Source organism: Trachypithecus francoisi, unplaced genomic scaffold (assembly GCF_009764315.1).
Source record: "Trachypithecus francoisi isolate TF-2019V2 unplaced genomic scaffold, Tfra_2.0 Lachesis_group0, whole genome shotgun sequence".
Classification (NCBI taxonomy): domain Eukaryota; kingdom Metazoa; phylum Chordata; class Mammalia; order Primates; family Cercopithecidae; genus Trachypithecus; species Trachypithecus francoisi.
Window position 1 is genome coordinate 69,377,642 of NW_022681453.1, and position 24,225 is coordinate 69,401,866.

The following is a 24,225-nucleotide window of genomic DNA, read 5'->3' on the forward strand; positions in this document are numbered from 1 at the left end:
AATTAAATGTATGTTAGAATGGTGGATATTTATGGAATGAAAAATGAATATCTTAGAATTAACCAAATTTTATCTTCTTACAGTGGGTCCTGGCTTGTGCAAGGTGAAAGGGGTTTTTTATGTGGGTTTTAGAAAAAATGAGTCGGATAACCAGGGAAAGTTCAGGTTCTGTGACCTGTTTACCATCATTCTGATTATGATAAAAGGGTTTTTTTTTCCCCCCTACTCTTTTAAATTCACCTCAGAAGAGGCAAAAGACTCTTAGGAGACCTTCCAAAAGTTGGTACTGCATAAGTAGTTGGAGAAATATGATCATTGACTGAAATAAGTTCCTCCCAAGGCCTGAGCCCTGGCTTACCTGAACTTCCAACGCTGAGCCACAAAAGTAGGCCCCCCACCCAGAAGCGGCTCTTCCAGGGACCTGGGGCCATTGCTGAGCTGGAAATCTCAGAGCTGGTATGGAGTAATTCCCTAAAGCCAAAGGGATCACATAACCCAGCCTCTCAGAAAACACCCACGTGGATTTCACTAATCATTAACTAGCCTCATGACCTGAAAAGGAAAAATAAATTCTTCCTTATTTATTTAAATGCTAGAGTTTTCGGTTTCTTCTTCTCAATGAAAATAAATACACTTTCTTTTTTGTTAAGCAGAGTGCATGGAAACACACTGTCCTTCCTCTTTGAGCCAAACATGATCAGGAAGCGATTTCCTGCACCTCTCCCACTTCTCATGATAGGATGTTACTAATAACTAAGGCAGAAGTCCTTCATCTCTGGGCGACCAGAAACCCCTCATCGTGTTGGAATTATCTGTGGACGTGTGTGTCTCCCTAGAAGATTCTGAGTGACTTGAGAGCAAAGGCTTTCTCTTTTCATTTTTTAATCCCCAGTGCCTAGCACAGGACTGAAATAATAATATATTTTAAGTGTCCATTTAATGGACAGAAGGGAAGAAGATAAAGCTTCCCTCTGGAGAGTACTATCATTTTGTAGAATCTTGGGGCTAGAAGTCAAGTCCAACTTTGGAGATGTTCAACTTCCTGAATTCACAAAGAAACTGAATATTAGAAAAGAAAATGACCTCTAGAGATCACGTTAGTGGAAGTGGCAGAGCCAGGCCTGGAACCAAGGTGGTTCCAGCACCATATGGCCTCTCCACCCAAAGGAGTGGCAGAAACCACACAGAACTATTTCTAGGCACGTCAGTAGGGCTGGGGCAGAGGGCGGGGCACTTGTCTGCCATTCCCTAAATCATAACACATTGCTGTTAGGCAGACAGCCCACCAGCAGGGCCAGGATCATCTTTTCTGAACAATAACTCTCTGAGGTGAGTATTATCAAAGAGTATTAATAACTACTGTATTAAGCACAAATTACTTAACTGTGATAATTACACAGTTAATAATCACAGATAAGTACAAATTACTTCTCTGTGACAGAAGTTAAGTAATGTGTATTAAGTACAAACATTTGTGTTTTACACAGCTGGTAGGGCACAGAGAATTTAAGTCATTTGTCCGAGATCATGCAGAGCTGGGATTTAAAGCAGGATGAGCCAGCCTCAGAATCCATGCTCTGAGCAATGATACTCTACAGCAACAACTCCTGAAGAGGCACTGGGACCATGCCACCAAGGCTGAACACAGGATACGATTATTTTGGAGGGGCTAGCCCTTACTTCCCCTTGTGCGCACCATCTCACTGCTCAAGTGTTGCTGCAACCAGGAAGGAGTGTGGCGATAAGTAGGGCACAGCAGAGGTCACTACTGAAAGCAGTCTTGATGTTAGAGATGAAGCTGAGTGTATGAGTTCAGGTCCTCAGAGAAGAAGATGCCAAGATAAGACAAGATATGCAAGAGATTTATCGGACTAACACCTGTAAAGAATAAAAGGTGCTAGAGAAGGCAGGAAGAGCCTTTAGGTTGTGGTGCACATCTGACACCTGTGAAAGAGAACGGGCAGGAAACAGAGGATTACATAGGAAGAATCTCAGGCTGCAGCACAGTTTCTAGAATATTCTGACCAGGCCAATGGGGACTCCTCAGGCCAAAGTCTTTTGTGACAGCAGATCTGTGTTTTGTAGAAATGAGCCTGCATTAGCAGCCACATCCTGCTTAGTCATTAGCTGGGGTCAACCTCAGCACAAAGACAGAGGCAGATTCAGAAGGCAGCAGCTGGAGCCATCAGTCAATCATTTTCCCTACAGCAGGAGAACTGAGGGCTGTTTTCCTGGCCACCCACACTGTGGCCAGAGATAGTTAATCCCGGGTGCCCTTGTGCCTGGCATGAACACAGCTGACACTGAGAGAGCACTTTCACTTTCTTTCACATCCAACATCTAGCACAGTGCTCTCCGAGCAGGGTCAGAGTGGTCCCTTCCAGAACCACCTGCCTCACAACCATCCAATTGACTTGGGACAGATTGCTGGACCCACTCCAGACACACAGAATGAGAATCTTTGGAACAGGGCCCAGGACTCTGCAGCTCCAGCAGGCTCCTCCAGTGATTGCTAGAACCGCTAGTCTTCTGTTAATTCTTACAATAGCCATGTCCATTTCACCAGCGGAGAAACTGAAGCTCAGATAGGCCAGGGGCCTAGGGACACTGCTTGAGAGGGCCAAGGCAAAACAAGATATGCAAGAGTTTTACTGGACTAAACCTCGTCCTTCTGAAAAGTGAGATTACATGTTTTAGAAGGTGAGGATGAGACCCTTCTACCTGGAGACAATGAGAGAGCCACAATTCATATTCAGTGTATGCTGTCTGTCTCCCCCAAGGAGAATGTCAGCCTCAGAAGGGCAGAGTCCTGGCCTGTTTTGCTCACTGAGATATTCCAGTACCTAACACAGTACTTGCTACACAGTCAGTGGTCAATAAATATTTGCTAGGGGAAGGCATTGTTCAATTGGTAGGGTGTGCTGGTCAGTCCCCACCCCTATTTTAGAGAGGGGGTCTTACTCACCCATTTTAAAGTGGAGTCAGATGGTTCTATTTGCCTAGGATCCAGGTACACAAGGAGCAAGTGACCAGGGAATCAATGTTCAAAATTCTGAAATGCAGTGGTGTGATAATGGCCCACCACAGCCTCAACCTCTTGAGCTCAAGCAGTCCTCCTCCCTTGGACTCCTGAGTAGCTGAGACTACAGGTGCACACTACCACACCCAGCTAATTTTATTTATTTATTTATTTATTTATTTGTTTGTTTTTGAGACAGGGTCTTGCTCTATCACCCAGGCTGGAGTGTAGTGGTGTAATCTCGGCTCACTGCAGCCTCAATCTCCTGGCCTCAAGTGATCCTCCCACCTCAGCCTCTCAAATAGCCTGGAGTACAGGCATCTACCACCATGCCTGGTTAATTTTTAAAAATCTTTTTGTAGAGATGGAGGTCTTGCTGTATTGCCCACGCTGATCTCAAACTTCTGGTCTCAAGCAATCTTCCCATCTCAACTTCAAAGCATTGAGATTAGAGGTGTGAGCCACCATACCTGGCCTAACATGCATTTTTTTAATAGCTCTACACATATGTGCTTTTTAAAAAAATACAAAAACACGGTTAAAAATCAATCTCCATCTCCTTCCCCCAGGTTTCCCAGATCCTACAGAAATCAGGCAATGTCATTGTTTCCTTGCATATCCTCCTAAAGATATTCTATCTCATGCTTTTTAGATTTTTACGCCCTTCTTTTGACCTACTTTTTTTTTTTTTTCCTTTTTGACAGTGTCTTGCTCTGTCACCCAGGCTGAAATGCAGCAGTGCAATCATGGCTCACTGCAGCCTTGGCTTCCTGAGCTCAAGTGATTCTCCCACCTTAGCCTCCCAGGTGGCTGGTACAGGCACACACCACCATGGCCACCTAATTTTTCTTTCTTTCTTTCTATCCTTCTTCTTTTTTTTTTTTTTTGTAGAGACAGGGTTTTGCCATTTTGCCCACACTGGTCTTGAACTCCTGGGCTTAAGTCATCTTCCCACTTTTGCCTCCCAAAGTGCTCAGATTCTAGGTGTAAGCCACCACGCCTATTCTTACACAAACTCTTTTGAACCTTGAGTTTCACACTAAAAAAAAATACTTTGGAATTGCCTCATTCTTCTTTTAAGGTTGCACAGAATTCCATCAGATAGAATGTGTCATGAAATCTTAGTGCTCAACCCAAAATGGCGGAAGCCTTTATCCTACCTGATTTTCAGAAAGTCCAATCTTTTGCCAGATTCCACTTTGAGGTGAAGAGCACGATTATGGAGTCTCTCCACTCCTGCTGTCCTATATGTCCTGCATGTGAACATGGGTACACGCACGCACGCACACACACATGCACCTTCTCAGAACAAGTCATAAAATACAAGTATAGTGAAGGACAGTTTTCAAGGTCTTGGACTGGGCCCAGTTCTTTCAGTTTTCTGGCTTATAGTTCTCAAGAATAACTGTAGAATGTGCTGGGAATCCAACATCCTGGGATCTGTTCCAGTCCCCCTACTACACAATATCCTTCAATGCTTTAGCTCAGTGATTCTTGTTTCCCTTGAGTATAAAACCCAGGGTGGGCTGCCTTCCTGGGGGTCCTCAGCTGTGGTGCAAGTGGGCATGTGCAGATGAGGCTCCGTGTGCCCCAGGCAGCTTTCCTAAGCCTTGGGGGACTGGCTCACATGAATTTCAGGCTTCTGTTGTCTGCTTCTAGCTGTAAGTAACAAGCCAGATTCCTGTAACTTATTGTGTGCATAGGTATTCTGTCTCCCAAGACTCAGACAAATCACAGTGAACCTGCTTTTCACGCAGGACAGTCTAAAACCTTATGGAGAAAGAGAACATTTCATGCCCCTAATATGCCAAACCACATTATTTTAGCCTTCATTTAAAAACGTCTATATTCTATCTCCGTTTTTCCAGGAAGAATAAATAGAGACCGGCTTTATATTAGCCCAGACAAAAAGGTCACTTGTGGTTTTGCCAGAACAGAGAAGCTGTGTACCCCACCGGTGCTGCCAAGCTTGCAACTGTTGAGAGGGCTGAAAATTATTTGTAGCTTTAAAATGACAGTTTGATACTAAAATTCAATGGTTTAGTGTTTATTCTCTGAGATCACTTAACTTCAAAGTAAAATGTGAACTTCAAGGGCTTATCTTTGGGTGTGCATTATGGCAAGGGGGTACTGCGAGAAGGCTGAAGGGAAAGAAAGCCCTGTGAGCACCCGGGGTCATGTCGAAAGTTTCCCACATGACAGAAGAAACTGGCTGGAGGTGGTTGTCTGGGAATTTCCCTGGGTCTCTCATTTCATGACAGCTTGGTAAAAAGAAGACACTAGATACACTTTTTAAAAGCCACCAGTAATATATAGCTAGTATATGTTAACATATCTTTTTCCATTTTTTTGTTTAACTGCTTATTATATGCTAGACACTATGCTGTGTAAAATGTACAACAATCCCCCAAGGTAGATACTATTATTAACCCCAGTTTCCATGTGCAGAAACAGGCAGTGCAAGGTTTAATAACTTGCCCAAGGCTACACAAAGTGACAGAGCATGGATTTGAATTTGAAAAACTACCACTAGCAACAGATCCTTATCCTTTCTGCTGAATTCATGCTACCTACTCTCATTCTCACCATACTCTCAAGGTGGGCATTATTAGCCTCAACTTACATTAGTCCTGAGCAACCTGAGGCTGGGAGGCATCTGGTGGCAGAGCCGGGTTTCAATGGTGGCTCTCTGGAAAAGATCACAGAGCATGCCTTTTCTTAGTCCTAATTACATAGCAATTACCATGTTCCTGCAACAAGGAAAAAATTCACACCTTCAGAGCACCCTCCTCTTAGGTCTCCTGGATTCAGAGCTGGTGGAATAAGGGACAGCAGAGAGTCCACCTCACCCCAGAATGTCACCTCCACTAGAGCAGTCTCCAATAGAAAGTGTATTTTAGAAGGAAGATATAGTAAGAAGACACAGCCAGCCCCTGAAGTGGGCCGACAGATGGACCGTGTCACTTTCACCAGCTGGCATTGACAATGGGGAGGAGGGTTGCCCATATACCAGCCAAAATGATGAGAAACACTGCTTTGAAGCATGGCTCTCTATTAGTAAGTACATGTTTCTATCCACAGCTCTGTAGATTGGGAGACCAAAAGATTCTTTCTTTGCTCTTATCTCCAAGTCAGACAATCCCATTTTAGACTCATGTTCTTTGGGTGTTAGTATTGAAAGTCCAGGGGCTCCAAGCTCAAATACCCTGAGAGGGGTCACTTGCCTGAGGCCACCAGTTGGTAGAGACAACGACCTCAAGGCCCACAAAGGTGAAGGACCTTGGCAAGTGGAGACAGATATAACCAACCACAGTGTGAAGAGATAAGTCTAGATCATGTTCGAAGCATTGGGTGGGGTCTCCACTGTGGCTAAGGGGCAAAATGAGTGCAGAGGTGGGGGAACTGCCTGAGAAGGGGAAAAAGCCTGAGAAGAGAGTGAAGATTCTCTGCCCACTTCACAATTTTTCCTGGGTTCACTCTGTCCCTTCCCTACCCCTGCTGCCAAATGTGGATCTGAAACCCACACCTCGTCTTTCCTCTTGACATCATCACTTAATTGTAGGAAGGTGAAGACAGCACAGGCTTACACTGTCACCATATTACACCATTTTGACTCTAAGGAATGATTTTCTAATACTTAAACAGCTAACAATTAGAGTGTAGTAGAATGTGTACAAAGAAAATGGGCTTTAAAGACTGTGCTATGATGATATAGTAAGAAATATGTATTTGGTCTCTACCCCTGAGTTTCTGATGCAGAGCTGCTAAAACCCTTGTAGATAGGGGTGCTAATCTTTTGTTCAAATATTTGGTCTTTGACCCTGGTTCCTGGCACAGAACTCCTAAATCCCTTGATATTTCCCGGGTGAGAGGAGCATCTTTTGTTCTAGTGAGAGGACTTTTTGGTGGGCGCCTGGATAGCCTCCGGATGGGGACTTGTTGCCGGAGAGATCAATCATGTGATTAGAGGGTTGCAACTTTTGTCCCCACCCACCTCATGACCCGCAGGGAGGGGTGGGGGCTTAAAGGCTGAGTTGATTCTGAATGGCCAATGGTTTAGTCAATCATGCCAACACAATAAACCTCCATAAAAACCTAAAAGAACTGGGTTTGGACAGCTGAACCCATGGAGCTTCCTAAAGGGTGGTATACCTGGAGAGGTCACTGAAGCTCCACACCCCTTCCCACATGCTTTGCCCTGTGCATCTCTTCCAACTGGCTAGACATTTGTAGCCTTTGTAATATCCTTTAACAAACCAGTAAACTAAGTGTTTTTCCTGAGTTCTGTGAGCCACTCCATCAGATTAATCAAATCTGAGGAGGGTTTTGTGGGAACCCTGATTTACAGCTGGTTGGTCAGAAGCACAGGCCAGAACCTGGGACTTGTGGTCAACATCTGAAGCAGTGGTGTGGGTGAGGAGAGGCAGTCTTGTGCCTTAACTTGTGGAATCTGATGCTATCATCCAGAAGATACTATCAGAATTGAATTAGAGGACACCCACTTGGTGTCTGTTAGACACTTGCTTGGTGCGTGGAGAAACAACTCCCACACCTTTGGGTGGCAGAAGTGTGAGTGCTGCATGAGACTGGGAAAAGCACCTTGGTTCGGTTCCATCCTTTGTACGAGAAACAGACCTGGTTTTAAACTGCAGCTCCATCTCATCCTGAGTGACTTTGGACAGATGGCAACCTCTCTGAGCCCAATTTCTTCATCTATTCATGGGTTGTTGTGAATGATCTGACACACAGCAATATTCTCTTCCTCTCTTCTTTATCCTTCCCCAAATGGAAAGAGCCTCCTCTACTCCCTAGGAGTTACTCTTCCCAACCCCCAAGCCCAAAGAGTAAAACAAATGATGGTAGGCTGCTCCCCAGTCCCATCTAAATAACCGGTGGGTCCTCAGCCTGACCCCAGGCAGCCACTGTTGAGGAGCTGGCCCGGGAGGCCAGTTGGATTGTGAAGTTAGTCCCCATTCCTTCCCTTCAATGTCATAGTAGCTCAGTGGCTGTTTGAAAAAGATGCAAGTTTACTCACTCCAGAGAGGTACAGAAAGAATAAATGAAGAATGTTGCGGTTGGAGAATCTTGAAGAAGGGTGAATGAGGTCAATGCTAATTTTGTAGATCTAAAACAACAAACAAACAAGCAAACAAAAACACAACTATTGCCAAGACTTCTAGACAACATGTAGCAATCTTGGCTAACAAAGAAAGCAAATGAAACGGCATCACACAGCAGGTCCAAAAAGTATCATTTGAAAGGTCACATATGACCTCCTCTGTTGTGCAATACACATAGATTAACTTGATAAGAATGGCAAATTCATACACTGTGTCAGACCATCTTTATTGATTTACCCTAACGTTATGCATAAAGTTTATCTCTTTCCCCCATTCGTTCTCATCCTCCCTTCTCTCTCTCTCTCTTTCTCTGACACACACACACACATAAGGAAGCAAAGTCACCAGTTGAGAGTGAAGTCTGGGGTGGAGGTTTTGAGGTTTGAGAAAAAAGAAGTCTGAAAGTCTAACCTCTTTTTGAAATGTGCCTGTGATGAAGAGTGACAAACGGCAAAGCAAATCTAATAGGATCCCTAAAAAGCGTTTTCCTGTTGTTTACAATTGTGGCTAAAGCCCTGCACTAGAAAACAACAAATGCTAAGATCCTCCCTGCATCCCCTAACCCCTACCCCCTGCGACACACACAACCCTCCTCCACCACGTTCTAAAAAGGCTTGAAGGATTTGGAAAAATATTCCTATGGGACGAACTAGAAGGTGGCAGGACAGCTATCATCAGACCTCATTTCCCCACCACTCCCAGCTGAAAACCAGGGATTTCACAAAGGAAAAATCATGAGAGTCATAGTTCTGTGGTTTTCTCAAAAGGAGAAGGAGGAGACGCTTTTCCTTCCCACCCCTGAGAATAGGCCAAATGAGAGTAAGCCCACTGGCTGGACTGAGGGTGACCAAATGAACGTGATGATGGCATCTCATTTCCCAAATGGACAGCCTGTGCCTAGGACTGACTCAGAAGACACACAGCACCACACAACAGGATTGATGTAGTGACAAGGCCAGGACAGAAGGTTGTGGGAGGAGTGAAGAGAAGGTGGCCAAGTGCCTGAACAATCAGAGCAGGTTTCACCCAGGAAGCTCTATCTATCTGAGTTGGGTCTTGAAGGACAAGTAAGAATTTATTATCAGGTAGACAAGGATTGGGAAGAGCATCAAGAAATGAAGAAAGGGTGATGTATTCATTGGAACATGATTAGACCATGATTAGTTTAGCATGGCCAATTTGTTATTCGTAAACATAACTCTGGAGGGTAATGAGGGAAGCACAAGCTAGGAGGCTAGTTCATAACACTCAATAGATACTGATTAATGCCTATTGGCTGCCCAAGCACTGTGCTAGGTTCTGTCTAGAAATAATACAAACAAGCAAATAGACAATAACAAAATTTGTAACATGTTAACTGCCATGATGAGGAAAGTACTGAGAGCAGCTCAGAGCAGCAGCATGTCCCAGACTTGAGTAGCTTGGCTTGCAGAAATCCAGCTGAAAAATCCTCAGGGCAAGAAGGTAATAGAGGTGATAGATTTAGAGTATATTTAGGAAGTAGACCAGCCTAGCAGATATTGTTAGGACCCCACATATGTCCCTCACTGTTCCCATGCCCCTTACAGCTTGCCCCTGCAAGTATCTCTGAGTCTTTACCTGAAGACACTCAGGTTTGGTTTGTTCAAAGGGCAAGCCAAGAAGTACCAGGGAGTTAGCATCCCTGGCAGTGGTCCTCAAGCAGTCAGATGGAAGTCGGTGGATAGATACCCCAGGTTTGCTTGCTCTTCAAATGGGACAGTTCTGAGGACTGCTTTAGGCAGAGGACTCAGATGGCAGAGTGCCAACTGCCCACAGTGGAAACCTGCTCATTGACATACCCGGTACTAGCTCCCTTCCCTTCCTGGTTTCATTTCCCCATTCTCATATCGGTATTTCCTGGAATCATCTCCCAGATAAACTGCTTGCATTCTGATCTTTGTCTCAAAGTCCACTTTGTGGGAACCCAACTTGAGACAAACAGAAAAAACTTTTAGAACAAGTACATGATGAAAATGAAGACTCAAATATGAAGTTATGAGATTTTTTGGTTGGGAGACACTGACTCCATCAACTGAGCTAAAAGACTCTTCAGTGTAAGAACAGGGATAGATTCTGGAAGAACAGGATGAGCCTGAAAAAACTGAGCTCAAGGTGCCCAAGGGACTTGTTATCTCAAAATTCCCTGAGCACAAGGTTAAGACTCTTGACTTTGGAAAAAGTGAAAAGAAATAGCAGAAAAGGAAACACATAAAAGAAGAATCCATCAAAAATGAACATCACATCTCCTAAAGGGAAATTACAGTGTCTTCTTTTGACCCGAGAGAATATAAAGCCCTAGCTGTCTCTTCCAGCCGGTTTCTGTATTCTAGTTTCTCATAGTTGGAAGGACTCACTCCTTTAAAACCATACATAACTCCCCACCAGCAGCCAGCAATGGCAGCTGTAGAATCACTGTCTCCACCATGGAAAAAGGCTCGGTGGGCAAGCTCCTTCCAGGAGTCTCCCGCAGCAAGGACAGCATCGTAGGCAATCATGGGGGCATCGTGCCCACTGCTGCCACCCCAGCCAGAGTAGCTCAGGGAGGTGTAGAACTGATCCCTCTCCTTCACACCGAAGGGCTCGGGGAAGGTAGGGGCTGATTCTCCATCCAAAATCCCTCTAAGTTTTAGGTAATTTTCCCATTTGGTTTGGAAGTAGGACCTGTAGAAAGGAAAAAATCTAGAGTCAGTTGAAAAAAATAAGGTGACAAGTCGTAACAAAAAGCACCAGATGGATGTGTGAACAGAGGAAAATCCAACATAACTTCGGCTTCTTGCAGTAATATCTTAAACTATTTAAACATTAAAATTATTTCTATATAAGTACCATTCATTCAATACATTTTTCATAAGAATCTACATAAATAAGGCATTGATCCTGTTGCTAAATAAAGAGATACAGACATATCATGTTAACGGGTAGGAAATAAAGGTTTGTTTTTCCTGGGAGGGTCGAGAGTAATGACCTTTCAAGGGGGAACTTCGGGACATCACAACTGTGGGTGACTTCAGCAGAAAGCCTCTTTTTATTCTAAGAAAGAGAATGTGAAGTGAACTCACAAGAAGGGGAAGACGTGGCCTTACCACTTATTAGTGAGCTAGTGGAAAAACCTGTCTCTGGCATTTTAACCAAGGATTTCAAAATATTATTTGTGTACGTACCAAGACAACACCAAAAAAGCAAATTTCAGGAAAGTAGGAAATAGGCATGAAAATTCATGGCAGCATAGGATAGCCATAAAAACGACAGGATCCCTGTGTAAGAAGGAAACACCACAGCTGCCCTATTTATCGAGGTACCCACTTGGCTACTTTGTACAATCATTACCGGAAAGGAACTTGAAATCCTTAGCAGATTGGTAGAAAGGGGGCTGGGCGGTGAAAACCATGAGGGTTGCTGTGATCTCTGAATACAAGATACATTTGTGCAGGTGGATGTGCACACACAGATTCAACCATGTTTGAGCAGGGCATGCACCTACAGACTCACCAGTGTTGAAGATTTTCCTCTACAAAGTAGCCTGATTGGACAATGTACTTTTTAGCTTCTGGTAGCAGCTCCATCAGTCCTTTTCCCCACTGCAAGGGTGGTCTGGCATTCACAGCATAGGCTGTAAAAAGAGCAGACGCAAGGGCCCCCAGGTAGCCTGTTGGGTGGTGGTGGGTCATCCGACCGCTCTCGATGCTCACTTGGATCAGTGTGTCCAGCTGGCTATGGTGTGGGAACCTGAGACCAATGCACATGGCCCGCATGGCGGCCCCACAGCCGCCCTCATGGCTGTTGAAGGGAATTCTCCAGCCATTGGGCTTGCCGGGCTCCAGCTGCATGGCGTTCTGCATCGAGGCATTACCTGGGGAAAAGTCGGATAAGGGATGGGGGTTAGCATAACCAAAGCAAAGGCCCCAGCAGGAATAAATAACTAAACTCTGTCTCCAAGTATTTTTGATGAAAAGGGAGAGCCAAAAAATATGATGATGAATGCCCCAAAACTCCAAACCCCACCCAACAATGTGCCTTTCTTTATGTATAACCCTTGGCAAGGTAACGCTAATAAAAGCAACAGACTCATATAGGGACCCTTGGAATCTTTACCAGTCATTACTGAGACATCACAACAAATTTAAGAAATAAGTAGATTATTCTCTTTTTTAAGTAAATAAGTCTTTTAAACTCAGAGCTTAAGAAACTTCTTCAAAATTACATAATCAGCTAGTTAATGGCTGGGTAAAATCCATGGGACTCCAAAGCCCAATCCCTTATGGAGTCCAGTAAGAACCTTACAATTAGGCCGGGAGCAGTGGCTCATGCCTGTAGTCCCAGCACTTTGGGAGATCAAGGCAGGCAGATCACAAGGTCAGCAGATTGAGACCATCCTGGCTAACACAGTGAAACTCCATCTCTACTACAAATACAAAAAATTAGCCAGGCGTGGTGGCACGTGCCTGTAGTCTCAGCTATTTGGGAGTCTGAGGCAGGAAAATCGCTTGAACCCGGGAGGCAGAGGTTGCAGTGAGTCGAGATCGTGCCACTGCACCCCAGCCTGGGCAACAGAGTGAGACTCCGTCTCAAAAGAAAAACCCAAAAAACAAGAAACAAAAATCTCACAATTGGAGTTTCTGAATATCAAAAAGAGAGAAAGAGGCCAAAAATTCTAGAGTGAAGCCCTGGGCTCAGATGAGGCGCAGTGGATTCAGGGAAACAATGTGTCTTTGGTGAGTCACTGAACCTCTGGGCCTCGGCTGTCCCCTCATGGCAGTGATGTAAGCAGGCTTGTCCCCCTGACCTGTCCTACTGGAGACCTGTGAATATGCATGCGAGCCAAGCGATGGCAGCAACATACGATGGAGTGTGGCACTGCTGTTCCTTTACTAGTCAGTGTATTCACAACAATGTTCATGGATGGCACAGGTGGACAAAAAAAAGTTTCCACTTGCTAAACTGATGAGCTATCAGATGCCAAGAAAGAATAAACAGAGATTGGCATCTCAAGCCAATCTTTGGGGTGACAGGGACCCCTTGGTATGGTGGTGGGAAGCTTTCATCAGGAGGTGTTGTGCTGAATTGAGTCCCCCCAATTCAAACGCTGTAGCTCTAAGTACCTCGATTTGGAGATAGGGCCGCCTTTAAAGAGTTGATTAAGCTAAATTGTGGCCTTTAGGGTAGGCCCTAATCTAATCTGCCTGGTGTCCTTATATGAAGAGGAATGCGGACACACACAAACACCAGGGATGCATGCACACAGAGGAAAGACCATGTGAAGACACAGCGAGGAGGCAGCCGTCTGCAAGCCAAGGAGAGAGGCCTCAGAAGAAAGTAAGCCTGTCAATACCCTGACTTGGATTTCCAGCTTCCAGAGCTGTGAGAGATAAATTTCCATTGTTTCAGCCACTCAATCCATGCCATTTTGTTATGGCAGCCCCAGTAGCCTCAAATAGGAGAGGTAGGTCAGATGGGCCAGAGAAAATCACCTGGTGGCCCAAGTGGCTGTGACAAGTTGCCGAAGTGGGCAAGAACCACTTGTGAGCAAACCTGTGGCCAGAAGTCTCTAGAAAACCGTTTGCATTTTTTTTTTTCTTGACACAGGGTCTCACTCTGTCGCCCAGGCTGGAGTCCAATGGCATGATCTTGGCTCACTGCAACCTCTGCCTCCAGGGTTCAAGCGATTCTCCTGCCTCAGCCTCCTAGGTAGCTGGGATTACAGGCGTGCACCATCACACCCAGCTAATTTTTTTATTTTTAGTACAGACAGGGTTTCACCATGTTGGTCAGGCTAGTCTTGAACTCCTGACCTCAGGTGATTCGCCCGCCTTGGCCTCCCAAAGTGCTGGGATTACAGGCATGAGCCACTGTGCCCAGCCGCATTTTTCTTTAAAAATAAAAAATATGCATTTTTCTTTTTACTTATTCATCACAGAAAACTTAGAAATACAAATAAGTAAAAATAAAAAACTATAAATACTCCCATTACCCAAATATAATTAGTAATCTTTGTACATGTTCTTCAAGACCTTTCTCAACACAGAAATACATATCTATTAAAAACAAAAATTTTTTTTTGGCTGGGCATGGTGACTCATGCCTGTAATCCCAGCACTTCGGGAGGCTGAGGCAGATGGATCAACTGAGGTCAGGAGTTCGAGGTCAGCCTGGCCAACGTGGTGAAACCCCTTCTCTACTAAAAATACAAGAATTAGCCAGGCACGGTGGTGCACACCTGAAATCCCAGCTACATGGGAGGCTGGGGCAGGAGAATCGCTTGAACCTGGGAGGCAGAGGTTGCAGAGAGCCGAGACCGTGCCACTGCACTCCAGCCTGGGCAACAGAGTCAGACTCCATGTCAAAAAAAAAAAAATTGTTTTTAGAGACAGGGTCTTATTCACTCTGTCACCCAGGGTGGAGTGCAGTAGTGCGATCATGGCTTACTGCTGCCTGGACCTCCTGGGTTCAAGCAAGCCTCCCATCTCAGCCTCCTGAGGAGCTAGGACTATGGGTGCCTGCTACTACAACTGGCCATTCAAAAAAATTTTTTTTTTAAATGGGCTTTTGCTATGTTGACCAGGCTGGTCTCAAACTCCTGGACTCAAGCAATCCTCTCGCCTTGGCCTTTCAAAGTGTTGGGATTACAGGTGTAAGCCACAGCACGTGGCCCCACAAGATCTATTTTTTGAAGGATGGTAGCTTCATAACATACATATTATTTTATAACCTATTGGTGTATAATAATACCTTTCAGTATTAGTAAATATTATTTGCAAATTTTAAATTTTTATTAATATGTTAATTGACAAATCATAATTACATATATATATTTGGTATAATGTGATGATTTGATATATGTAAACAACGTGGGATGATCAAATCAAGCTAATTAGCATATCTATTGCCTCACTTATTTTTTGTGGCGAGACATTTGAAATTCACTCTCTTGGTTATTTTGAAATATATAATACATTGTTATTGACTACAGTCACCCTGAATAACTTTAAATGGTTGCAAATGTGTCAGCTTAATTCATTATGAGAGATTTAGGTTCTTTCTATTTATTTCTTTATTTTTTAGAGTCAGGGTCTTGCTCTGTCACTCAGGCTGGAACACAGTGGCATGATCCCAGCTCACTGCAGCCTCGACCTCCTGGGCTCAAGCAATGCTCCTACTTCAGCCTCCCAAGTAGCTGGGACTACAGGTATGTGCCACAACACCTGGCTAATGTTTTAAAATTTTTTTCTGGAGTGGTAGTCCCCAACCTTTTTGGCACCAGCAACCGGTTTTACAGAAGATAATTTTTCCATGGACGGGGTTGGTTGGGGGAGCTTTTGGGACAAAACTGTTCCCCCACAGATCATCAGACATTAGATTCTCATAAGAAGCCCACAATCTAGATCCCTCACATGTGCAGTTCACAGCAGGGTTCAGGCTCCTATGAGAATCTAATGTGCCACTGATCTGATGGAGGCAGAGCTCAGGTGATGATGCTCCTTCGCCCATTGTTCACTTCCTGCTATGTGCCCCAGTTTCTAACAGACCATGGACCAGTAGCTGTCTCTAGAACAGGGATTGGCTACCCCATTCTAGAGACAGGGTCTCAGTATATTGCTCAGGCTGGTCTTGAACTCCTGGGCTCAAGTGATTCTCTCACCTTGGTTTCCCAAAGAGCTGGAATTACAGGTATGAGCCACTACCATGCTGTCGTTTCTATTTTTATCACATTTAGAAACACTATTGTCTCTTTGTTATTTAAATCTCCATCAACATTGTTAATGATTTCCTCGAAGCTGTTTTATTCTTTGCCTTCCTTGCACCTCCCACTGGCTGTGCTCACCTGGTGCCCGTCCATCCATGTCTTCCATGCAGTCTTGGTAATGCTTAGCAAGGAGGTAATACAGTCGAGTCAACTTAGGGGCTTTCCCAGCTTCCAGAAGAGCTTCTGCTGTGGCCAAGTGCATCACTGTGTCATCACTAACTCTCCACCTTCCCACGTCTAGGGCATCCAAGCCGCCCAGCTGGGCCAACTGCCGGTGTATCTTCTCCCCATCCTGGAGGAACTCCCACTTCCCATTGTAGTACCCCAGGGAATCTCCAGCTGCACTTAGCACCATAGCAGCCACATACTTCTCCATCAGTCCCTCACACTTGCTGGGCTCTGGAGAGGGTGTCTTCGTGGGGGAAATTAAGACAAAGGAAATAAGATGAGGAGGAAGAAGCATCAGAAAAAACAATGGCTCCAGCTATGTTTTATTGAGCACTCACTACTTGTAGGCATTGTATCAGGGGCATCTCATGTAATCCTCCTCACTGCTCTATGAAGAAAGTAAAGCCCATTTTATGTATGAGCAAGTGGAGGATCATGGAGATAATGCAGTTTCAGAAATGTTCAGTGACTTGTCTCAGGTCACAGAGCTAATAAGTGGCAGGGCTGAGATCCTAACATAGGTCCATCTGACTCCAAAGTCTATCATTATAACTACAACTATATCTCTTGCCTCTTGGTGAGTAGTAAGCCCACTAAATTCTGCAAGTCAAACCCAGCTCATCATTTTCTCTTCTTAGCTGGGATTTGGCCTTAGAAGTGCAAGGCTTTATACTTCCTATTGGTGTCACAATGCGTAGTTCACAAAGCACCTGCACATTCATTGTCTCACTAGTAGGGAGGGATTACAGTATGCATTTCACAGATAAGAAAATGAAGGCTCAGATAAGTTAAATTCACAAAACAAGAGGAGTGGAAGTATTGGAACCCAAATCTTCTGATTGCAGCCAAGCCAGGATACTTGGCATCACACCACTCAGCCTCAGCCCAGAGTTTCTTACCTTGGGCAACCTCTGGGTGCCTCAGCCTCCACATTTGTAAAATGGCACTGATTTTAAAAAGTAACAACCTCCTGGATTTGTTGTTAGGAATAAACAAATTAAATTTCATAAAGTTGGCTGGATACGGTGGCTCACGCCTGTAATCCCAACACTTTGGGAGGCCGAGGTGGGTGGATCACCTGAGGTCAGGAGATTGAGACCAGCCTAGCCAACAGGGTGAAACCCCATCTCTACTAAAAATACAAAAATTAGCTGAGTATGGTGGTGCATGCCTAACCCCAGCTACTAGGGAGGCTGAGGCAGGAGAATCGCTGGAACCCAGGAGGCAGAGGTTGCAGTGAGCCAAGATTGCGCCACTGCACTCCAGCCTGGGCAACAGAGCGAGACTCTGTTTCAAATAAATTTAAAAATAAATAAATAAGTAAATAAATAAATAAGTTATTAGAGTGCTTGGCACATAGTAAGCTTGATTTTTGACGTATTTGTATTATTCATATACAACCAGGGAAAATGGGTGTTCTGTTTTAGAACTAGAACATTTTATCCCCACAACCTTTCCTTCGATAGCAATGTTTAAATATTGCTTCTCTTAGAAAAGATTAGCTTCTAGACAATTAGGATCTCGATTAATAACATACCCACCATGAATGAAATCCCTGGTAAAGCGCTGGCTTCCCTGTTGGTGCATTTCCTAAGAGTCCCCCTCGTTCAGCCAATTCCCCAGAGTTCCCTACTCCCTGTGGCTTTCAGGTCAAAGCCCTCCATCCCATCCAGGCCAATACTTTTATAAGGGTCCGACAGACTAGCTCATTCTCCCCTCAGGTGAAACTTTTCCCTCCCCTCCACTTATCTAAACCCTATTTACTCAAGGTCTAGTTCAAGTCACGGGGCTTCCAGAAGTCCTTCTGCAGCTGCACTGCTGTTGTCCATGGAATGCAGGCTAGGGAGGCCCTGGAGAAGGAGTAAACGACGAAGACGGATGCGTTCTAGTACCCAGTTACTGGTAATGCTGTTTCTGCTCACAAAGGATATTTGTAAATGTTATTTACGTAGCTTATTATTTCCAGTGAAGCTTAGGCACTGAGGTTCTGGGCTATTAGACCTGACTCTGCCGAGACAGAGTTGTGGGAGAACAGACACTCGGGACCGCAGCTTCCCCATCTGTAAACTGAAGGGGTAGTGGGGAGGTATGGGCTCCCTGAAGTTCCGTCCTGCGCTGTGATTTTCAGACACTAGCTCCCCTTCTTGGCTTCTGAAGACTGTTAACCCCTCATACCCTCCATCTCAATGTCCTCATTGTACTTTCCGTAATTCCTTCTGGCTCCACCCTAATGTGTGTTTCTGTGAGTTGCAAGCTGGGATGGGGGAAGAAGACCGGCATCTTTTTTCGTTTGTAAATTGCCTTTAACTTTCGCTTTCAGAACGCTGTAATTCCTTAACTCCTCTGAACTTTCACGGGTCACATTCTCGTACCCGCACTATACATTCAGAACTAAGATCTGATCAACTGCTTCCTGGCCATGCCGGTCTTCGGAGAGAAACGGGACGGTTGACAAGCTCTCACGCTTTGCAAGACTGGGAATCCTCACAGCCCCGCCAGCCAGGGGCCGGGGAGGGGAGCGCAGGGCAGAGGGCCGGGGGCGCGGTACCTGCTCGTAGCCTGGACTGGAACGCGCGAGCGAAGGGCGCGGCGCGGGCTCCCGGGGCCGGGGAAGAGGCCTGGCTGCTGCCGGTGGGCGACGGCGCGGGCTGGGGCGGAGCCAGGTCCCCGAGTTCCGGGGCTGTCGCCAGGTCAGCGTGGAGGCGGCGAGCGCCCCAGCACCTGCGCTCGGCCGCGCGGAGTTTGAGCTAATCTTGGAACCTCCAAGGCGGCTTCCCGGCACCGCCGCGCCCTTCTGCACCCAAGCGAGAGTGGACAGGACCTCCGTCACCCGCCTCTGAAGGGCCCGGAGCCTGGTGCCCAGAATGTGGCGGCACCGGAAAGCCGGCTCTCGCCCGGTTGTGGTCAGTGACTCCCGCGTAGACCCGGCTGACGCCTTCGCCGGTGCTCACGTCCGACTCTGTAGGGCTGTAGTGGACCGGGTGTGCCCAGATGCTTGGAAGAGCGTACTGAGTGCGCCGCCCTTCCCCGGGTTCTGGGCCTTCACGCATCGGGTTCTGGGCCTTCACGCATAAAGTGGGATAATAATATCTGCCTCTTAGGATGGTTATTAAGGATCCAGTTAGTTAATTTTAACTCGTCTTTTATTTGGCAGCAGCGTAGAATTCTTTTATCCTGATCGTAAATAAAAGCAAAGAAAAACGAAGATTATTTTTGTCTAAATACATTAATCATGCCACTTTTAAAGCAAATCATAATCACCATATGCAAGTATTCTATGTATTTCTCCAAAGTTTTAAATTTGCTATGCCTGTTTTCTTGCTGTAATGACTAGCTTTGGTCTGAGAGCTTTTTAAAAAATTGATATCTAATTTATATATAATGAAATGCCCTTACACCATAATCAAAATATGGAATATTTCCATTACTTTAAAACATTCTCTTGAGGCCTTCCCAGTGAATCCCCATCTCCATCTCCAACTCTAGCCTAAGTGACTTTTGAGTGTTTACAAAAATCAAGTTCACCAGTAAGGGAGGCAGAGATCACCCTCAACCCCCCACACCCTTTAGCTTTTAGTGGGCTAATCAGCTGCATCTAGAAGACAAATTGACACTAGGCAGATTAACAAGAGAAAAGTATACAAATTTTATTAATTGTACATGTACACGGGGATGTTAAGAGACTGAATCCTGAAGAAAGTGGCCAAAGCAAGATGCTTTTACACTTTTTAGAAAAAGAGTGATAAATTAAAGAAGAAATGACAGGACAAAGAAAATCTGGCTAGGGTGGTAAAAATTTCTGGGGGAGCCCCTAGGAGATATATGGGGGGTGGGGTGTAAAACAGGTGGAAGATAATGGTTACTTTGCAAGAATGTTTATTCCAGTCCAAATGCCACCTCCAGTTCCAAATCTCCGGTGATAAGGGTTATTTTCTCACTCTGGCGTGGAGAACATACCTCTCCTAGAGGAATCTTTATTGCTGGCTACATGTAGGAAGAGATAGTTCAGCTCCTGTTAGGGAACCAGGTTCATTTGCCTTTCACACAGTATGCCAATCACTGAGGTGCATGAGTTTTGCAGTAGAGAAAGGGCGTATTCACAAGGCAACCAGGCCAGGAGACTGGAGAACAGCCCTCAAATCTGCCTTTCCAAAGATGGAATTTTAGGGATGCTTATAGGATAGGGGAGGAAGGTGGTCCAAGGTGCCCAAAAAGATGAGGTAAGGAAAACAGGCAATTGGTAATCTGAGCAAGCATAGTCAAGCTTCATGGCTGTTCATAGAACACATGTTCACAAAATCACGATGTTAGCATGATCTGAGGGTGGAGTTTTGGGCCTTCTGGTGTCAAAAGGTCACCCATTGGACACTCATGCAGGCCCAGATGAAGGGCTGGTGGCTTGAACTGGTCAAGAACTGATTCTAAGTTCCTGAAAAATAACTTAAGCAATCATTTCCATGGTGTCCTATCAGAGAAGTTATCTCTAAGGAGGCAAGTGGAATTTAGTTATGTATTGTATAGCTACGTGACTTTTAGCTATGCAGGTTTTAAAATTGACTAGAATCAAGGGACTAAAAGCAAGCGAGGCAAATTAAGTGTCAGGCCTTATCAGGTCAGACCTCAGTTTTACGCACCCTTTCTGAAACTATAGTTTCTTTAATGTTTTCAACTCAAAATAATCAATATATTATATCGCATATTTGGGGATGGCACATCCTTCGTTCTTTCAACTATCAAAGATTTTCAGCCTCTGAGGATGCAGTCAAAGCAAGTTCCGTAGTAAGAGACATTTCGAATAATAAGCATCCCGATACAACTCAACACAGTTTCAGCTTAAGATGTCTGCTGAGGATATTGTTCATATTATATAGTGATCTTTCTGTGAGAATCCATGGGAAAGGGTGATTTTTTGTTTTTGGCTTAAATGTAAAGAATAACTGGGGCTGGGCACAGTGGCTCGTGCCTGTAATCCCAGCACTTTGGGAGGCCGAGGTGGACAGACTGCTTGAGACCAGGAGTTTGAGACCAGCCTGGGCAACATGGTGAAACCTGTTCTCTACAAAAAATACAAAAATTATCCAGGCATGCGCCTGTGGTCTGAGCTACTCAGGAGGCGGAGTTGGGAGGATTGCTTGAGCCCAGGAGGCTCAAGAGGTTGCAGTGAGCTGAGATTGTGCCACTGCACTCCAGCCTGGACGACAAAGCAAAATCCTGTCTCAAAACACAAACAGACAAACAAACAAACAAAAACAAAACAGAAAACCTGGAGTTGTTAGCAATTAGATTGCTTTGAACTTTATGCTGCCTATGAACTTGCGACCATTAGCATCGACTCCTGACACATCCATGCTATCTGGTTTCAAATCCTTGTGATAACACTTGGGGGCCTGGCGCGGTGGCTCACGCCTGTAATCCCAGCATTATGGGAGGCCAAGGTGGGTGGATCACAAGGTCAGGAGTTCGAGTCCAGCCTGACTAACATGGTGAAACCCAGTCTCTACTAAAAACAAAAAATTAGCCGGGCATGGTGGTGGGTGCCTGTAATCCCAGCTACTCGGGAGGCTGAGGCAGGAGAATCACTTGAACCCGGGAGGTGGAGGTTGCAGTGAACCGAGATCGTACCACTGCACTCCAGCCTGGGCAACAGAGTGAGACTCCATCTCAAAAAAAACGAAACAAAACAAAAACAAACAACAACAAAAAACACTAGCTTGAGTAAGTGACTTTAGACAAGTCACTTCATCTTGCTAAGCTTCACTTTCTGTTGTAAAGTAGGAAAAATAATAGTACATATTTCATAAAGTTGGTTTGAAGATTGCATGAAATAATTAATTGAAAAATTTTAGCACAGTGCTTATCAATGTAGTAGTCATGCAAGAAAAAATTGCTACCAGATCAGATACCTCTCTGTATTCCCAGTTCTCATCTCTATCACACACATGAGCTGTTCTACCTTCTTTTCACATTAGTTAACACCTACTGACATCCTTTCTCCTCTGTCAAAATTAGAAAATGTTTCTGGGGCATCAAGGACATTGTCGTGTAAACCAACAGGATAATTTATCAGTTAGCATGCTTCTGGTTCCAAATAATGGCAAATAACATCACTCTTCCCCACCCCCAAAACACCACATACTCACCAGGCTTAAATAATAAAGACACTTACTATCTTATGTAACAAAATGTCTAAAGGTAAGAAGTCCCAGGGTTAATTCAGCAACTCAATACTATCATCAAAGGCCCTGTTCTTCTTATCTTTCTGACCTACTATCTTCAGTTATTTTTATCCCCAGACTGACGTTTTTAACTGGCACAAGATCACATTTTTCCCCATTTTAATTCATTTTATCAAATGTATATAGAGGTCCTATCCTTTGGTGTGTTTTTGTTTAAACCATTTTGCTATTTTGTGTCTGCTAGTGAGTCCAAGAGGCCTTGCCTATTAACCACTTACTGTTAATTCCTTTGAAAATTTTTGTTTAGCTCTGATTATTTCAGATTATATATTTATGATTATATTGCAGTCAAGATAATGTGTATGCATAATAATACATTGCAGTTGCAGTTATAGACAGTGTCCAGTGGAAAAAGAGAGTGTCTCTTCTTTCAAGATAAAGAAACTATTCTCAAAGATCCTCCAGAAGTCTAAACCAATTCCTGGCAGGCAGGTTGGATTATGATGTTTCCCTTAGATCAATGATAGACACATCTTCCCTGAGAGATAGTGATAGGTTCTTTTACAAAAACCAGTGTATGTTTGCGAAGGAAACAGTGAATGTTGTTCTGCCAAAAAGAACAAATAGTTACTTGGCATCTTACTAGGTGCTAGGCATTAGCATGGGGTCCTGGTAGGACAAATATATTGCATGCTTGGTTCCTTGCTCTTGGTTTTATTGAGGAAGACACATCATAGGCATCTTCATGACTCACTGATACTGAATCAATTGCTATGTTGAGGCTCTTGCTGAGAAATAAACTTGTAGGCCTTGGACCTGATCTCTAAGATCCTTCAGACACTTCATGTATAAGATAGGAACAATGACACTGTTCTTAACAAACTTGTCACTTACAAGAAAGATCTTTATACATTCTTCAGACATTAAACACCTGCTGTGTAAGTATGTGCTAGGCCCTGACAGCCCCTGCTCCTCTAGAGTACCCACGTAATCTTATTTTTAGGCTGCGAACTATTTTTAAAATTACCAAAACAAGTGTTTATATGTTTTCTTAAATAACTTTATTGAGATATGACTGACATACAAAAAGCGGTATGTATTTAGTGTATACAACTTGATGAGTTTGAAGATAAGTACAGTAACTTTTTTGTAATAAAAGTAATGTAGAATTGTAGTCAAAATGTTCTAAAAGAAATACCCACACACATTCACAAATATAAATGTTTTTGGATGTTCTGCACAAAATGTTCCCAATGGCAGAAAATTGGAAATATCCTCAATATCCATCTACAGGGGAGTATTCATTTCCTTCCCCTAAATTGTGACATAACTATTTATGGAAAAACTATGGAGCTGCTTAAAACCGTGAGGTAGACATAGACATGCTCACATGGGAAGAACTTAGAGACGCTTAACTGAAAAAAACAAAATTTTAGGCTGGGCGTGGTGGCTCACGCCTGTAATCCCAGCACTTTGGGAGACCAAGGTGGGTGAATCACCTAAGGTCAGAAGTTCAAGACCAGCCTGGCCAATATGGTAAAACCCTGTCTCTACTAAAAACACAAAAATTAGCCGGGCATGGTGGTGCAGGCCTGTAGTCCCAGGTACTCTGGAGGCTGAGGCAGGAGAATTGCTGAACCCCAGAGGCAGAGGCTGCAGTGAGCCAAGATCACGCCACTGCACTCCAGCGTGGGCAACAGAGCAAGACTCCATTTCAAAACAAACAAAAAATTAAAAAGATTTAAAAAGATGAATATATATGGCCTTATTTATATTCGTGAGAAAAGCTCTGTGTGTGTGCATGTGCAAATGCACGTATATGTGTGTAAAATGGATAGAAGGATAAATATCAAATTATTAATAATGATTACAGTTATCTCTGAGGATGGGGATGAGAGAGTTGTCAGGGAGTAGGAAGAGAGATAAAGGGAAGCTTAATGCTTGCAATAAGCATTTTTGTATATTATGTGTATGAAGAAA

At 44.3% G+C, this 24,225-nt stretch overlaps 2 protein-coding genes across 15 annotated transcripts in view; both read right to left on the reverse strand.

The window, feature by feature from the left end:
- PLA1A (phospholipase A1 member A) overlaps positions 1-1,353 on the reverse strand; it is a 33,384-nt gene extending 32,031 nt beyond the window's left edge. For 2 of the 9 annotated variants that reach the window (XM_033211135.1, XM_033211136.1), the window contains exon 1: positions 359-1,353. In XM_033211135.1, coding sequence (XP_033067026.1) covers positions 359-431 — 73 coding nt within the window. In that variant the 5' untranslated portion in view covers positions 432-1,353. The remainder of the gene's footprint in view (positions 1-358) is intronic. The other 7 variants (XR_004437095.1, XM_033211130.1, XM_033211132.1 and 4 more) reach the window with 7 other exon arrangements.
- A 6,673-nt stretch (positions 1,354-8,026) lies between these two features.
- Positions 8,027-19,104, reverse strand: ADPRH (ADP-ribosylarginine hydrolase). 6 transcript variants are annotated; one of them, XM_033211143.1, is made up of 5 exons: positions 18,618-18,971; positions 17,834-17,919; positions 15,980-16,313; positions 11,650-12,010; positions 8,341-10,821 (listed from the first exon to the last, which is right to left on the reverse strand). In XM_033211143.1, exons 3-5 carry the CDS (start codon positions 16,275-16,277, stop codon positions 10,407-10,409), a joined length of 1,074 nt encoding a protein of 357 aa, XP_033067034.1. In that variant the 5' UTR covers positions 16,278-16,313; positions 17,834-17,919; positions 18,618-18,971; the 3' UTR covers positions 8,341-10,406. The 6 variants fall into 6 exon arrangements, with proteins under 6 accessions (XP_033067028.1, XP_033067034.1, XP_033067031.1 ...); XM_033211137.1 differs by lacking the exon at positions 17,834-17,919 and having other exon boundaries at positions 8,027-10,821; positions 18,964-19,104; XM_033211140.1 differs by lacking the exon at positions 17,834-17,919 and having other exon boundaries at positions 18,618-18,993.
- Between the last annotated feature and the right edge of the window lie 5,121 nt (positions 19,105-24,225).